Source organism: Thalassophryne amazonica, chromosome 6, assembly GCF_902500255.1.
Source record: "Thalassophryne amazonica chromosome 6, fThaAma1.1, whole genome shotgun sequence".
In the NCBI taxonomy this organism is placed as follows: Eukaryota; Metazoa; Chordata; class Actinopteri; order Batrachoidiformes; family Batrachoididae; genus Thalassophryne; species Thalassophryne amazonica.
This window is the reverse complement of record NC_047108.1, coordinates 71,247,538-71,264,296: the sequence shown is the minus strand read 5'-3', so window position 1 is coordinate 71,264,296 and position 16,759 is coordinate 71,247,538. Positions and strand designations below refer to the sequence as shown.

At 45.1% G+C, this 16,759-nt stretch overlaps 1 protein-coding gene across 1 annotated transcript in view; it reads left to right on the top strand.

The window, feature by feature from the left end:
- csad (cysteine sulfinic acid decarboxylase) overlaps positions 1-16,759 on the top strand; it is a 33,150-nt gene that overhangs the window by 12,594 nt on the left and 3,797 nt on the right. Inside the window, 15 exon segments of the mRNA XM_034172462.1 lie at positions 5,852-6,018; positions 6,100-6,239; positions 6,321-6,447; positions 6,526-6,541; positions 6,543-6,614; positions 7,423-7,514; positions 7,517-7,575; positions 10,426-10,476; positions 10,561-10,640; positions 10,736-10,790; positions 14,534-14,546; positions 15,227-15,330; positions 15,571-15,635; positions 15,730-15,811; positions 15,900-16,099. Coding sequence (XP_034028353.1) covers positions 5,994-6,018; positions 6,100-6,239; positions 6,321-6,447; positions 6,526-6,541; positions 6,543-6,614; positions 7,423-7,514; positions 7,517-7,575; positions 10,426-10,476; positions 10,561-10,640; positions 10,736-10,790; positions 14,534-14,546; positions 15,227-15,330; positions 15,571-15,635; positions 15,730-15,811; positions 15,900-16,099 — 1,181 coding nt within the window. The 5' untranslated portion in view covers positions 5,852-5,993.

Genomic DNA, 16,759 nt, shown 5'->3' with positions numbered 1-16,759 from the left:
TTTAATTTTTGACCTCTGTGTAATTCTTCATTGACCCTTACCTGGCTACAGCTACCACCCTGGGATGGCTATCATACATTTTTGTGTAGACCATGGTAAACTGAGACTGGATTCTAAGTGTCGTTTTGTCACTTTAAGTGGTACCGAAAACCTGCTTGCCCCATGGACTATAATTGGTTTTGTTAATTTGCACTAACTTCTGACTTCTTGTTTGTCGTATGTTTTTCCTAGGCCCTGTCATGAGATTCCGTCATGGCTGAAGAGCCAGCAGGACAATGCCAGCTGCTTAGAAATCTGAAGATAAAGCTCATAGACATTTTAAGTGCAGATGCTGACTTTGTCCTGCAGCACACCGACTCTCGCGAGTTGCTGTCAAAACGCGATTACCAGCAGGTGAAAGCCTGTAACAATCCCAGTGAAAAAGTGAGGGACCTTCTGGACCATGTCATCCATAGAGGGCCTGAAGCAGCACAAGGGCTGCTGAAACTCCTAAAAGACCAGGTCATGCAGGAAACCTTCCCCTTGCTTCATTTCCTTAATAACCTTAAAGATGACATGGCGCCATCAGGTAGCTTGTATTTGAAGTATTTAAGTATAACAGTGTTTTCAGCAATCTCATGAAATACCCCTGCATTTATTTTTTGTTAAATATTAGTGTTCTTTTACTTTTCCGTTCTAATGGGCATTAGCAACGTCAGGAAAGAGACAAGCAGCTCCAGATACACAAACCATTCCATCCAAGCGGATACGCAAAAATGGTGGGTCACACTGCAGTTCCTCTTCTCAGAACATTGTGGAGATGTTCATCTGCCTGACCTGTCGTCGTTTCATTGCACAGGCTCTCACCTGGTGACAGAGAAGCAGCTGATGGAGGTGGCTTGTGCTGTCGGGCATTCATGGAAGGAGATTGGTAGAAGGGCTCTGCACATTCCGTCTGTAAAGCTGGAGCATATTGAAGCGGACAACTCCCTCCATGTGGAGCGAGTATTTGCCATGCTGCGCTACTGGCGTAGCCGCCAAAGGGACAAAGCCACCGCAGCTCACCTGCACTTCCTGCTCAGCCAGGAAGACTATGTTCATCTGTCTGAAAGCATCGACTTTCTTTTAGAGACAGACTGAGGTCTTCAGTGTCCAGTACCTGCTGAGACAGAAGACTGAAAATCTGAATTCAGTGGGAACATTCTGCTGAAAAGCAGTGATTTCTGTTTAAGTAAAATAAAAATACTATAAGACTATAGTTTTATGGACTTATCCACAGGACTAATCCATACTTGTAATATATTTGTATGAAGATACTCCAAATATTATAAAGTGATGTTGGACTATCAGCTGTGTGAGAACTACTCATTTTTGCTCTCTTTCCAGACAGTAATAAATAATTAAAACAAATAACTCTAATGTCAGTTAAATCCAACATTTGAAGAGTTTATACAATTTTTCAAGTCACAATAACAGTAAACACAGCACAGTGATATTGTCCAAAAAAATGTGATAAAGGTTCATACTTGTCATTTTGATGTTTGTGTCCGAAAGATGTGTTAGATTCCTGATAATTTCTTTATTAATAAAAATAGAAAATGAGAAATAAAAATGCTTATCTTCATTTTCCTGGCTGGCATTTGCTTCAGCTCATACTGTTGTGTTAAAATCAACTTTGTGATACTGGAAACATCTTTGCCAGTGGGTAATGGGTCTTGTTGTATAACATCATTCATTTATTTCATTTCACTTGTACTCTAAATTTACTAGTTTTTTTTTTTTGGGGGGGGGGGGGGGGGTCATATTCTATTGATCAAGTTGTCATGGTATCAATGTAAAAAAACATTTCAAGTAAATACACTTGTTTTCTATGTTTGCAAATGTACAATCAAGAGTTTTGCACATTTCGAGTCCATTTTTATTAATGGAAGTCCAGTCACAACCTGTGAAGTAGTATTGCTGAGACGGTGTAACTCTGAATGTTCATCTTGTGGCAAATAAATAAATAAAACAACAGATTAGACAGCAATATGTGTTATATTACAAATAAAGTTCCATGGATGCCACCTCGGACTTTAGTTATTTATTTACTGATTGATTGCAGAAAATGGTTATTTTCTAAGTTTACAGATTTGGGATCATGTTTTGCTCACATGTTCATTTTTATTTATTCCATGGATGCCACCGCAGAGATTTTTTTTTTTTTTTTTTCCACTAAAAACTTTTTGAGGTGCTCATGGAAACAAGATCAGTGTCTTCAAATTTTCAATCAGTATCACCAGAAATTTACACTGCATCATTAGCTTTGAAATGTATACATTCTGACATATGCAGATGAGCATAAGTGATCTTCCTGCTTTGGATCATGAAACACAGAAAACAACATTCCTCACATGTGTTTTCTGAGATGTAGTGTGTTGACTTTCAAGGCCACCAGGCTAATCAGTCAGCCTACATAAATTATTAACCACCCAGCTTTAAATTTTCAAAGCAGAACTGCCAATGTGCTCTTTACTCAGTTCCTAATGTGTTGGAGTGGTGAGGTCAGCAACACGGCTGGATTTATTTCCAAATACAATATGAGAACCCAAAGACATTCTTCTGTATGTATGTCCACAAAAACTGGTGTAACAACGGGACAATCATAGACAATCACTGTTCCCCGGACATCGAGTACATGTCTGTAAAATGCCAGCCTTTCTTTCTGCCGAGAGAGCTACCTGTTGTGATCATCACGGCTGTGTACATACCATCCGACGCTAGTGTAAACACAGCGCTCTCTCTCCTGCTGAACACCGTAAACGAACAGCAGCGGGCTCACCCTGACGGTGTTCACATAATCACAGGGGATTTTAATAAGGCCAACTTGAAGACTGTACTCCCGAAGTTCTACCAGCATGTCAAGTGTTCTACCAGTGGGGAGAACACTCTTGATCATGTCTACACAAATATCAAGCACGCGTACAGAGCCATACCCCCCACCACCACCTCGGCCAGTCAGACCATCTTTCCCTCCTGCTTTCCCCAGCCTACACCCCCCTCAGATGCAGTGCCAGACCCACTACAAAGACTGTTACAACCTGGCCCGAAAATGCACTCTCCCAGTTGCAGGACTGCTTTGAACAGATGGACTGGGACTTATTCGAACATCAGGAACTGGAGACATTCACGGGAACCGTACTGGACTATATCCAGTTCTGTGTCAGGAATGTGACTGGACAAAACCATCCGGGTCTTCCCAAACCAGAAACCCTGGATGACCAGCTAAGTCTGCGCACTCCTCAGGGCCCACGACACAGCCTTCAGGTCTGGCGACAGAGCTCTGTACAGTGCTGCTCGAGCTCACCTGAAAAGAGGAGTGAGAAGGGCCAAAGAGGACCACAGGTTGCGCATAGAGTCCCACCTGGCCAGCAACAACACACGGGAGGTGTGGCGGGGCATAAAAGACATCACAAACTTCACGGGCTGTAATGTGCCATCAGGAGACCTGAGTGCACCACTGGCAGAGGAGCTAAACTGCTTTTTTGCCCATTTTGATACATCACAGCAGCACTCATCTGCTAAAGCTCTGCCCCCACCCCCACCGCTCTCCTGCTCCACTCTGCTCACTGTAAAGGAGCATGAGGTCAGACGGGTGCTCCTGGCAGTGAATCGTAAGAAAGCCGCCGGCCCAGACAAAGTACCTGGCAAGGTGCTCAGAGCGTGCGCCTACCAGCTTTCCCCCAACTTCACCAGGATCTTCAACTTCTCTCAAGGACCAGACAGTTATCCCGCCCTGCCTCAAAGCAACCACAATAATACCTGTGCCGAAGAAGTCTCCCATCACCAGCCTGAATGATTACCGTCCGGTGGCCCTTACTCCGGTAGTCATGAAGTGCTTCGAGAGACTAGTTCTCCAGCACATCAAGGTCTGTCTTCCTCCAGACTTTGACCCTCACCAGTTCGCATACCATGTGAACAGATCCACGGAGGATGCCATCGCCGTAGCTCTCCACTCTGCGCTGAGCCACCTGGAGCAGCAGCAGAGCTACATTCGGATGCTCTTTGTGGATTACAGTTCAGCCTTCAATACAATAATCCCAGACATTCTCACTACAAAACTGGCCATTCTCGGCCTCCCCCCTCACATGTGCCTGGATCAAGGACTTTCTGACCAACCGGCCCAGACTGTGAGACTTGGCCCCCACCTCTCCTCCACCCGCATGCTGAGCATCGGCTCCCCACAGGACTGTGTGCTGAGACCCCTCCTATACTGCCTCTACACCTACGACTGCAGTTTGGCCCACCAAAACAACCTGGTCGTCAAGTTTGCTGATGACACCACAGTGGTCGGACTCGTCTCTAAGGGTGATGAGACAGCTTATAGAGAGGAGGTCCTGAAGCTGGCAACCTGGTGTTCAGAGAATAACCTCGCACTGAACACCAAGAAAACCAAGGAAATCATCACTGACTACAGGAAGCACAGCATCGACCCAGCCCCCCTTTTCATCAATGGCGAGCGTGTGGAGAGGGTTCACACCTTCAAGTTTCTCGGTGTCCTCATCTCCGATGATATCTCCTGGTCTGTGAACGTCACAGCAGTCACCAAGGAGGCTCAGCAGCGGTTACACTTCCTGAGAGTCCTCAGGAAGCACAAGCTAGACTCCAACCTGCTGCTGACCTTCTATCGAGCATCCATTCAGAGCCTGCTGACATACTGCATCACAGTATGGTACGGCAGCCGTACTGCTACAGACAGGGAGAGGCTCCAGAGAGTTATAAAGACAGCCCAAAAGATCATTGGCTGCCCTCTCCCCTCCCTGATGGACATTTACAGCTCCCGCTGCCTTAGCAGAGCCTTAAACATCACTAAAGACAGCTCCCACCCTGGCTTTGAACTGTTTGACCTGATGCCCTCAGGGAAGCGCTACAGGTGTATTAAGCCCAGAACAAACAGACTCAAAAACAGTTTCTTTCCCAAAGCGGTAACCATCTTGAATTCCTGCATGCACCGACGATAATGTGCAACATTCCATCCCATAATGTGCAATTTTTATAATTTTTAACAATGTATATAATAACATACTTATTCTGCAGTGTACATGCCATCCAGGACCGTGCACCTTACCTTCTAATGTTTAGTAAGTCTTTTCAGCTGCTCCCTTGTTTGCACTCGGGGTCTCCACAGCAAATCCAAGGTGGATCTGCATGTTGAATTGGCACAAGTTTTACGCCGGATGCCCTTCCTGACACAACTCCACATTACATGGAGAAATGTGGCAGGGGTGGGTTTTAAACCCGGAACCTTCTGGACTAAAACCAAGTGCATTAACCACTTGGCCACCACCCTTTCTTACCTTCTAATGTTTACATCGTATATATATATTTTTTGATACTTATTATTTGATATTGCTGCTTGCTTTCTTACTTGCCTGCACTGATTTTGGAGTTGGCTTTTAATCTCATTGTACATTGTATAATGACAATAAAAGGCATTCTATTCTATTCTATTCTATTCTAATTTATCTGTCAAAATTGATCACACCAGGACTAAGACAATTGAATGTCATTTTACAAATTAATGAAAAGGGATGCTTAATGCATGAATGTGCCTTTTGTGTGACATAAACACAAAATAAATCACTCATGAATGTATTTCTCCACAGGGGAAAGAAATACACTGAAAAGTTACATTAATTTCATAATTTCAACTTTATTTGGATTTTTCACACCATTCTCAATTTGTCAAATGAAATTATGAGATTAAAAACTCAAACATTTGACTCAGGATCTCATAATTATGACTTGGAAAGACAAAATTTTGACTTAGTATCTTATTTCAATTTCATTTGTATTTTCCAAAGTTATCTAAATGTCAGGGTTTTTTTTCCAGGACATGGCTTCCATAAAGATGACATTAATTAACTCACTCTGTAACAAAGGTTAACTTGTTCAACTTTCTCCCCGTTCGTAGCCATTTTGTGCCTCCTGGGTGCAGCTTAAAGGAAAAGAACTTCATTTCCAAAAGTGAGAGTATGGCAGACATGTTTCCATTCTCATGTAAGTGCATTGTACTTTGATTTGTTTGTAATTTTTGACTTCGGTAAGTCACTTTAATGCATGAAACCTTTATGAAAACAGCAGATGGAAAGGAAGTGGATAATCTACAGGAACTGACTGAGCCTCTCATCAACCACTCTGAGGGACGAGTCTTCCTGACTGAGGCTTTCAAAATTATTATGCAGGATGTGATCTGCAAGGGTACAGATGTTAAGGAGAAGGTCTGTTACAATGCATGCTTAATATTAAAATGTTGTCATAACTGGAAGAAAAAATACAATCATTCAGTTTTACCCCTGCAGGTTTGTGAGTGGAAAGAACCAAAGGAACTGGCTGTGATGCTGGATCTGCAGCTACAAGAAGCAGGAGAGCCACAACGATGACTCCTGCAGAGAGTAAGAGATGTGGCCAAATACAGCGTCAAAACAAGTACGTTTGACAGAGAGAGAAAGCTCTAAGAACTGGCTCTTATTTGTTAACCATGAGTTTTCTTTGTGTTACTTTCAGGTCATCCACATTTTTTTTAATCAGTTTGCTGGAGTGGACTACCACTCCCTGGCTGGTCAATTCCTCACTGAGGCTCTCAACACAAACCTGTAAGAATCAATAAAATATTCGTTAGTTAGCAAATTGGAGAACTTTTGTAAAATGCAAACTTAAAATGTTTCAAATATAGAGACTTTTATTAATTGACTGGTTCATTGTGGGGCTGTAAACATTTTGTTTTATCCAATGCAGGCTAGTTACTGCTAGGTGAACAATAAACAAGAAAATAGAATACAGTACAGCACCTTAAAAACTGTCACAAAATGAATTTGAGTTTGGACAATTAAAGCAAATCTCATCCACAGAAGCTATCTCCCCGTACAAGTGTTGGCAAATATTGCAAACACAGTAGCAGCAATGAAAAATTATTGAGTTGATCACAAGTCACAATCCAAAGAAGTGAGAAAAGTTACAAAATACTCATTCATAAACAGGGTTGTACATATGATCATACAGATAATGATTAATGGACACAACACATCATAATAAACTGTATTTTTGGCACCTGTAGTGATGGATGAATTATTATGGCAACTGTAGAGGCCTGACCATGACAGTGTATTATGGCAGCTTTAGGAGAGTGCGTATGATGCTGTATTATGGTAACTAGAGGCGCGAGCATGACGGCGTATGATGGCAGCTATAGTGATGGGGATGTTGTGTTAAGGCAAATGCACATCTGATGGCATATTTTGCAAATATTGAGGAACAAGTATGACCTATTATTACAACTGTAGAGGCACGATGATGATACCGTATTATTGCAACTGTTGTGGCACGAATATCGAAGGTGTATTACGCCCACTGTGGTAGCGGGTTCATACCTTTACTATGTGACATTTTGTGTGTTAAACACAGTTTCACCTATGAGGTAGCACCGGTGTTTGTGCTGATGGAGAACGAGGTTCTGAGGGCACTGCGTCACCTGGTTGGCTGGACAGAAGGTGACGGTCAGCTTCCAACATGTATGCCATCAACCTGGCACGATACCAACTCTTCCCATACGTTAAAGTAGACCTGCACTGAAATAAATGTGGTCAGATTTCAGAAAGAAATAGCTGATATGTATTTATAAGACCCTTGTGAATGCAGTAAAGTAAATCTGTAAGCCCAAATTTGTAATTCAGCGGAGAAATCTTCATTTAAAAATGACAAATTTGCAGCTAAAATTTAGCCCTCTGTGAAAACAGTTTGTACAGCCGTATCATTTCCATGATGTCAGGGACAAGACGACGCGCTCCCGCCTTCAGTCCGATCCCGCATTGAAATTGATTTTATCTGTTAGTAATGTTACTTATACACGTCCTGGTTTCAACATCCAAAAGTAAGCTGTAGTGAAGGTGAGATACAGATCTGTGTGCTCAAATCAGCAACGACATCGACAGCGGGTGCCGTTCTTCCTCTCCCGCTCTCTGCCTCCGCTGCGCTTATTAAGTCTGCGGGCTCGTTAACGAGCTCATTAACCACCGATACAGGCCACTCACACCGCCCGTGTCTGCTTTGCAGCCGGTGTTGTGCCAGATTCAGCGCACAACACCGGCATCACCTCTCTGTCTACTGAATGGAGCTGCAGCACACTTGGCACAAGTCCTGAGATTACGCTCGCTGTTTTAATGCGAAGTGGCCGGTACACCTGTTGCTGCAAGGACAGACTTCTTGCGGCAAAATACACTGCACCGCACGTCTCGGCAATCGGAGTCCCAGAGCTCTATGGACGCTGAGAGAGGTTTACTCAACAAAAATATAAACGCAACACTTTTGGTTTTGCTCCCATTTTGTATGAGATGAACTCAAAGATCTAAAACTTTTTCCACATACACAATATCACCATTTCCCTCAAATATTGTTCACAAACCAGTCTAAATCTGTGATAGTGAGCACTTCTCCTTTGCTGAGATAATCCATCCCACCTCACAGGTGTGCCATATCAAGATGCTGATTAGACACCATGATTAGTGCACAGGTGTGCCTTAGACTGTCCACAATAAAAGGCCACTCTGAAAGGTGCAGTTTTGTTTTATTGGGGGGGATACCAGTCAGTATCTGGTGTGACCACCATTTGCCTCATGCAGTGCAACACATCTCCTTCGCATAGAGTTGATCAGGTTGTCAATTGTGCCTGTGGAATGTTGGTCCACTCCTCTTCAATGGCTGTGCGAAGTTGTTGGATATTGGCAGGAACTGGTACACGCTGTCGTATACGCCGGTCCAGAGCATCCCAAACATGCTCAATGGGTGACATGTCCGGTGAGTATGCCGGCCATGCAAGAACTGGGACATTTTCAGCTTCCAAGAATTGTGTACAGATCCTTGCAACATGGGGCCGTGCATTATCCTGCTGCAACATGAGGTGATGTTCTTGGATGGCACAACAATGGGCCTCAGGATCTCGTCACGGTATCTCTGTGCATTCAAAATGTCATCAATAAAATGCACCTGTGTTCTTCATCCATAACAGACGCCTGCCCATACCATAACCCCACCGCCACCATGGGCCACTCGATCCACAACACTGACATCAGAAAACCGCTCACCCACACGATGCCACACACGCTGTCTGCCATCTGCCCTGAACAGTGTGAACCGGGATTCATCCGTGAAGAGAACACCTCTCCAACGTGCCAAACGCCAGCGAATGTGAGCATTTGCCCACTCAAGTCGGTTACGACGACGAACTGGAGTCAGGTCGAGACCCCGATGAGGACGACGAGCATGCAGATGAGCTTCCCTGAGACGGTTTCTGACAGTTTGTGCAGAAATTCTTTGGTTATGCAAACCGATTGTTTCAGCAGCTGTCCGAGTGGCTGGTCTCAGACAATCTTGGAGGTGAATATGCTGGATGTGGAGGTCCTGGGCTGGTGTGGTTACACGTGGTCTACGGTTGTGAGGCTGGTTGGATGTACTGCCAAATTCTCTGAAACGCCTTTGGAGACGGCTTATGGTAGAGAAATGAACATTCAATACACGAGCAACAGCTCTGGTTGACATTCCTGCTGTCAGCATGCCAACTGCACGCTCCCTCAAATCTTGCGACATCTGTGGCATTGTGCTGTGTGATAACACTGCACCTTTCAGAGTGGCCTTTTATTGTGGGCAGTCTAAGGCACACCTGTGCACTAATCATGGTGTCTAATCAGCATCTTGATATGGCACACCTATGAGGTGGGATGGATTATCTCAGCAAAGGAGAAGTGCTCACTATCACATATTTAGACTGGTTTGTGAACAATATTTGACGGAATGGTGATATTGTGTATGTGGAAAAAGTTTTAAATCTTTGAGTTCATGTCATACAAAATGGGAGCAAAACCAAAAGTGTTGCGTTTATATTTTTGTTGAGTGTTTAATGACTGGGATTCTTTGCGGGTCTCGCCTCCATATCCCACTATGGTACCGGAGGTGAAAGACAGTAGATTTTCATTGCGACACCACTCAATCAAACGGGCATATGAAAAAGTCCCCCAAAATAATTTTTTAAGCACAAATAAAAGAAATGTGTACTCACCAAACGTGCCGCAAGACAATATGAAGTTTTAAAAAAGTAGATCCTTCCGTATAAGACAAGAAAAAGGTGCAGATGCAAACTGACGTAAATCCACAAATTACAGTTGGCGCAATGCATGCTGGGAGAGGGTCTTGTCCGTGACGTCTCGGCAGCGTCTATGATGAGAGGGACAGTTTTCGGAGGGCTAAATGTTAGCTGTAAATTTGTCATTTTCAAATGAAGATTTCTCCATTGAATGACAGATCTGGGCTTGCAGATTTACTTTACTACATTCACAAGGATCTCATGTGTAAATGTAAGTCATTTTTTGTTCAAAAAATCTGACTGCATTTTTTTCAATGCAGGTGTCCTTTAAGAGTCACGGGTTGTGTGGTCTCCCACAGCTCAAAATCTTTACATCTCCAGAGGTCAGGATTGGCTGTTTAACTTTGTGCACAAGGGATTGGTGACAAGATGCAAATGACTAAAATACGCGTAATGTTTTTTTCTAGAGTCATTACTCTGTCAAGAAAGGAGCTGCATTTCTGGGCATTGGGACAGACAGTGTTGTCTTCGTGAAAGTGGATGATCGGTAATATTTTCCTCACTATAATCTTCTGTTTCAATCAGTGGAATAATGTTGTTAATGTTTATTTTGGTCTGTATTTGCTGTCTTATGTCCTATAGAGGCCGCATGATTCCAGAGGACTTGGATGAAAAGATAATACTGGCAAGGTCTCAGGTATGATTGATGAAACATTTTAAGCACTTTGGCATAACACATTGTCATTTTCAAGTCAGGTTTTGATCTTAGTTGAGTTTGAGATGCTTTAGAAGTGATGCATTTAGAATTGCCCATCACCAATTAAAGGTGCACTGAGGAATTTTAAGCAACATGTCGCATTGATGTTTAAGTCTGCAACATCCAACACCCTACCCTCAGCTCCCGCCTTCCAAGTGTGCACAATGCATGTTCTCCCCATCATGAGCGAGCATTGTGGTCTGTTCTTGCTCGCACAAATAAATTGTTGCCTTTGTCACATCACTTTCTTGCTGACTAAAATCATCCATCCATCCATCCATCCATCCATCCATTTTCTTCCGCTTTATCCGGAGTCGGGTCGCGGGGGCAGCAGCTCAAGCAAAGCCGCCCAGACCTCCCGATCCACACACACCTCCCCCAGCTCCTCCGGGGGAACCCCAAGGCGTTCCCAAGCCAGCTAAGAGATGTAGTCACTCCAGCATGTCCTGGGTCTTCCCTGGGGCCTCCTCCCAATGGGACGTGCCCGGAACACCTCTCCAGCGATGCGTCCAGGGGGCATCCGGAAAAGATGCCCGAGCCACCTCAACTGACTCATTTCAACGTGGAGGAGCAGTGGCTCGACTCCGAGCTCCTCCCGAGTGACCGAGCTCCTCACCCTATCTCTAAGGGAGCGCCCAGCCACCCTGCGGAGGAAACTCATCTCGGCCGCCTGTACTCACGATCTCGTTCTTTCGGTCATGAGCCAAATCTCATGACCATAGGTGAGGATCGGAACGTAGATCGATCGGTAAATGGAGAGCTTTGCCCCCCCTACTCAGCTCTCTCTTCACCACGACGGTCCGATACAGCGACCGCATCACTGCAGATGCTGCACCGATCCGTCTATCAATCTCACGCTCCATCCTTCCCTCACTCGTGAACAAGACCCCAAGATACTTAAACTCCTCCACTTGAGGTAAGGACACTTCACCGACCTGAAGAGGGCAACGCACCTTTTTCCGGTCGAGAACCATGGCCTCGGATTTGGAGGTGCTGATTTTCATCCCGGACGCTTCACACTCGGCTGCACACTGCCCCAGTGCATGCTGAAGGTCCTGATTTGACGAAGCCAACAGAACCACATCGTCCGCAAACAGCAGAGACGAGATTCTGTGGTTCCCAAACCAGACCCCCTCTACACCCTGGCTGCGCCTAGAAATTCTGTCCATAAAAATAATGAACAGAACTGGTGACAAAGGGCAGCCCTGGCGGAGGCCAACATGCACTGGAAACAGGTTTGATTTACTACCGGCAATGCGAACCAAGCTCCTGCTGCAGTCAGGGACCGGATAGCCCTTAGCAAAGGACCCCGGACCCCGTACTCCCAGAGCACCCCCCACAGGGTGCCCCAAGGGACACGGTCAAACGCCTTCTCCAGATCCACAAAACACATGTGGACTGGTTGGGCGAACTCCCATGAACCCTCGAGCACCCGATGGAGCGTGTAGAGCTGGTCCAGTGTGCCGCGACCAGGACGAAAACCACACTGCTCTTCCTGAATCTGAGGTTCGACCATCGGTCGAATTCTCCTCTCCAGTACTCTGGAATAGACCTTACCGGGGAGGCTGAGGAGTGTGATCCCCCTATAGTTGGAACACACCCTCCTGTCCCCCTTCTTAAACAGAGGGACCACCACCCCGGTCTGCCAATCCAGAGGCACTGTCCCCGATCGCCACGCGATGTTGCAGAGGCGTGTCAGCCAAGACAGTCCCACAACATCCAGAGGATCGCCACGCGATGTTGCAGAGGCGTGTCAGCCAAGACAGTCCCACAGCATCCAGAGACTTAAGGTACTCAGGACGGATTTCATCCACCCCAGGAGCCTTGCCACCGAGGAGCTTTCTAACCACCTCGGTGACTTCGGCCTGGGAAATTTAATGAGTCCGCCTCTGAGTCCCCAGTCTCTGCTTCCTCTCTCTGTCTTCCTCCTCGGAAGACGTGACGATGGGATTGAGGAGATCCTCAAAGTATTCCTTCCACCACCCGACAACACACCAAGTCAGGGTCAACAGCTCCCCACCCGCACCATAAACACTGCTGGTGGACAGCTGCTTCCGCCTCCTGAGGCGTCGGACGGTTTGCCAGAATCTCTTGGAGGCCGACCGATAGTCCTCCTCCATGGCCTCCCCGAACTCCTCCCAGACCCGAGTTTTTGCCTCTCAGAGGCAAAAGAACCTCCAGGTTCAGAACCTCCATGACCAGTAAAAATCAAGGACCGAGACGTCACCCGGTATGGCGGAGCCGGGGCCCCACCCTGGAGCCAGGCCTGGGGTTGGGGCTCGCGCGTGAGTGCCTGGTGGTCGGGCCTTAGCCCATGGGGCCTGGCCGGGCTCAGCCCGAAAGAGCGACGTGGGCCCGCCCTCCTGTGGGTTCACCACCTGCAGAGGGGGCCATGGGGGTCGGGTGCAGAGAGGATTGGGTGGCAGTCGAGGGCGGGTGGCCCCTGGCTGTTGGGACGTGGAATGTCACCTTGCTGACTAAAATCAACACTATCATAATAAATATGTCACTGTCGTGGCCACGTTAGTTTAACCTCTACGTTGTGTATGTCTTCACTCGGGATGTGAATTCACGATCTCCAGCATGGGAGGTGAGTGTTCAGACCAGAAGGCTAAAATCCAGGCTCTGGCCCTGTGGCCAGAGTCCTTGTAGCTATTAGGTAGTGAGGTTTACTGACTCGTATTGCACAGCGACTCCTGCTGGCCTCCGTCACACTAGCTGGTGAAACTTGTCAAATACTGTTGTGCACAAGACAACATTAAGGGCCCCTTCACACATAATACGATTGTAGCCAACTACCCCACAAAGGAGGAATTGCATGCCAGTCATGAAAAATTGGAGCTGCCTCCAATGCCTCGTACACCTGTCACTACAACTATTCACACACACCAGCAGCCGAAAGACAGATAGTGCCCTGTGAGAGCCCATTCTATCCCTCTCGCGGCAGGTGTCGGACAAATTCCAGGTCTCACACACGAACATTCAGCACCACTCGCTGGACACTTACAAAATGTGTGGCCATTCGCACTGTTAGCACAAAAATAGTGAGCAGATGATCACTTTGGAGCTGGATGTGAAATTTGTCTAACTGCACCCATGAGTGTGGCATTGCAAAAGCAACACACATGTGGCGTGTGCGTGTGTTGCACCCCCCCCCCCAACACATTTGGCATGTGGGGGGAGAGCACACTTGCATGACATGCTGATATGTATTTACAGGCATGATCACATGAGGGCTGGACAGCCACGTCTGAGAACACACAGCCGGGCTGCTGCGGCCACACACAGCGCACGTCGGCAGGCTGCTCCATGTGAAACGGACAGTCAGATCACACAGCAGGTGATCTGAATGTCGCACGTGTCTGGCAAAACACGTGCGTCACAGGACTATGACAATGTGACAAGCCAACAGTGCCACAAATATGCCACTTTCAGTCACGTATCACCAAAAATACATCATAACAAACGCAGTCTTGTCAGTTATTACGGCGCTTTTTTGTCTTTTTTAAAAAAAATATGTTTATCTCCTTGTTGATTTTAGCCATTTTACATTGCTGTTATAGGACAGTGATTGTAGTGCAGTGGTAAAGTTTCCGTCTGTTAATCTGAACTTTTGTAAATTGCAAGTTTGAATCCCGTGAGTGACATTTATTTTTTATTTAACCAGGGTTATTTAACTGCAGGGTTCTGTATTGCGTCCTCTTTTATTTATTATTTATATCAACCCAGTGATATTCACTAATTATACAGGTGGTTTTTATTTTATTTTTCTCCACATTAGTGGCGCGATGTGGTGCAACACGTTCCAGCTGGTCGCACTGTGTTCGTGCATGCGCACAATGTTTCGTGGTTCCCCATTTAGTGTTTGGTTCGCGGATTTTCTTCCAGTTTCTGTGTCTTTTGTATGTGTGAAGGGGCTCAAGTGTTAGCTCATAAGTAATTTGTAAACAGAGTTTGGATAGATTACGTGATGCTGTCCACTCAAGAGAATATTTTGTAAGGTATTATCAGCTGATTGACACGATATTCACATTCTGCAGTCATGTTCGCTTACCTGTCCAATAGCATGAAAGCTAATTCAGGATCAGTTTTGATCCCCAGAGCAAAATGGAGATCCTGACATTCCTCAAAAGTCGTACACATATCCATCTGTGTTTTGTTGAGGTTATTTTTTGTTTGTTTGAAAGAGGTTGGTTTAAAGGTGCATTATGGAGGTTTTTACATTTGTTAATCATTTTTGTAATATCTATGTGTAAACAGATTGTAACCTTAATAAATAAATAAATAAGCCATTCCCCAATTTTCTCAGCTGCCTGTAGCAGCCTGAATACAGTTCTCATTGTAAAATCTAAGTTGACTTAGTTTGTATGTGCCAGTTTTTGTAAGCTGCACATCAGGTACGACACTGAAGGGAGCCTTTGACCCACTGGACCACATTGCTGACATCTGTGATAAACACAAGCTCTGGATGCATGAAGATGTAAGTCCTCCTATATCCAACAGATTGCACTGTTTTATTACACCTGTACACAGTAGCACATGTGGGGGTATCAGTTTTCAGTCCTGTATGTGTCTGTCCGGTGTTTGGATCTGATTTGTACCCAATTTGGTACAGTTATTGGTGGGATTGTTAATTTGCATGACTGTGCCAAACGTAATGTGGCACTCATCATCTGCCTGTTCTTGTTTTATTGAGTCTGTTTTGTCTTTTTTTTTTCAGACTGCCTGGGGAGGGAGTGTCCTCTTTTCCAAAGAGCACAGACATCTGATGAAGGGGGTTGACAGGTATGAAACTACATGCCAATAAGTTATATTTGCACCAGATATGATGTATAGTTTTAATAGATGATGACGCTTCATTGCGTGTCTCTGTCTAAAGAGCTAATTCAGTGGCCTGGAATCCACATAAGATGCTGGTAGCTGGGTTGCAGTGTTCTGCCTTGCTGTTAAAGGACACCACGGTTAAACTTGATATCCACTGTGTTGTGAAAATGATAACTTTGACCTTTTTAAATTTTGAATCACTCATTCATCTCTGCTTGTCCTCAGAACTTGATGAAGCAGTGCCACGGTTCCAGTGCCATGTACCTTTTCCAACAAGACAAATTCTACGATGTAAATCTGGATGTTGGAGATAAGTCATTGTAGTGCAGTCGCAAGGTTGACTGCCTAAAGCTGTGGCTGATGTGGAAAGCTGTCGGCTCTGATGGCTTAGCAGAACGTGTAGATAAAGCTTTTGTCCTTGTAAGGTAAAGTAAATAAATCCTGCGACACCTGATCTTGACTTAGCTAAGATTAAGTCAAGCAATACATGGTGTTTTGTCATTTCAAGGGATTGTATTACACCAAAACATTTTTTTATTGATCTATTACAGTTAAATACAGTTTGGGTTTTACTTTGAACATCCTTAAAGTCCTCAATTATAGCAGAACTTTTCAAATGACATGCTCAAAAACAAGTCATTTGCCACCTGCATCACCACAATTTTTTGCTAAAAACCTTAGAGGGGCCTGAAGTAGGAACGAAGAAGGTTTCGACAACATCCTGCAGTAATTTTTCACAGGAGTACTTAGCTGAAATGAACCCACAAAACAGTGTAAACCCAGATAGCTGGCCAGTGACAAAGGCAACATGCATCTTACAGTGTTTACTACATAAAGTAGCCATTAAAATAATTTCTAAATAGCATCCAACCCATTTCGCCACCTTAACTGTGACCTTTGAATTAGCATGTTTATCAACTCAAGAGCTTATTTTGTGAAAAATGACACAACATGCTACCGCCAGATGGTGGCCAATAACATTCAAGGAGTTCTCATCATGCATAAAACTTTAAGCATTTAGAATGAAACTCAGAGCAGTTGTGTGTTGCACAAACATAATCAGAACTCTGCATGCACAGCAGCAG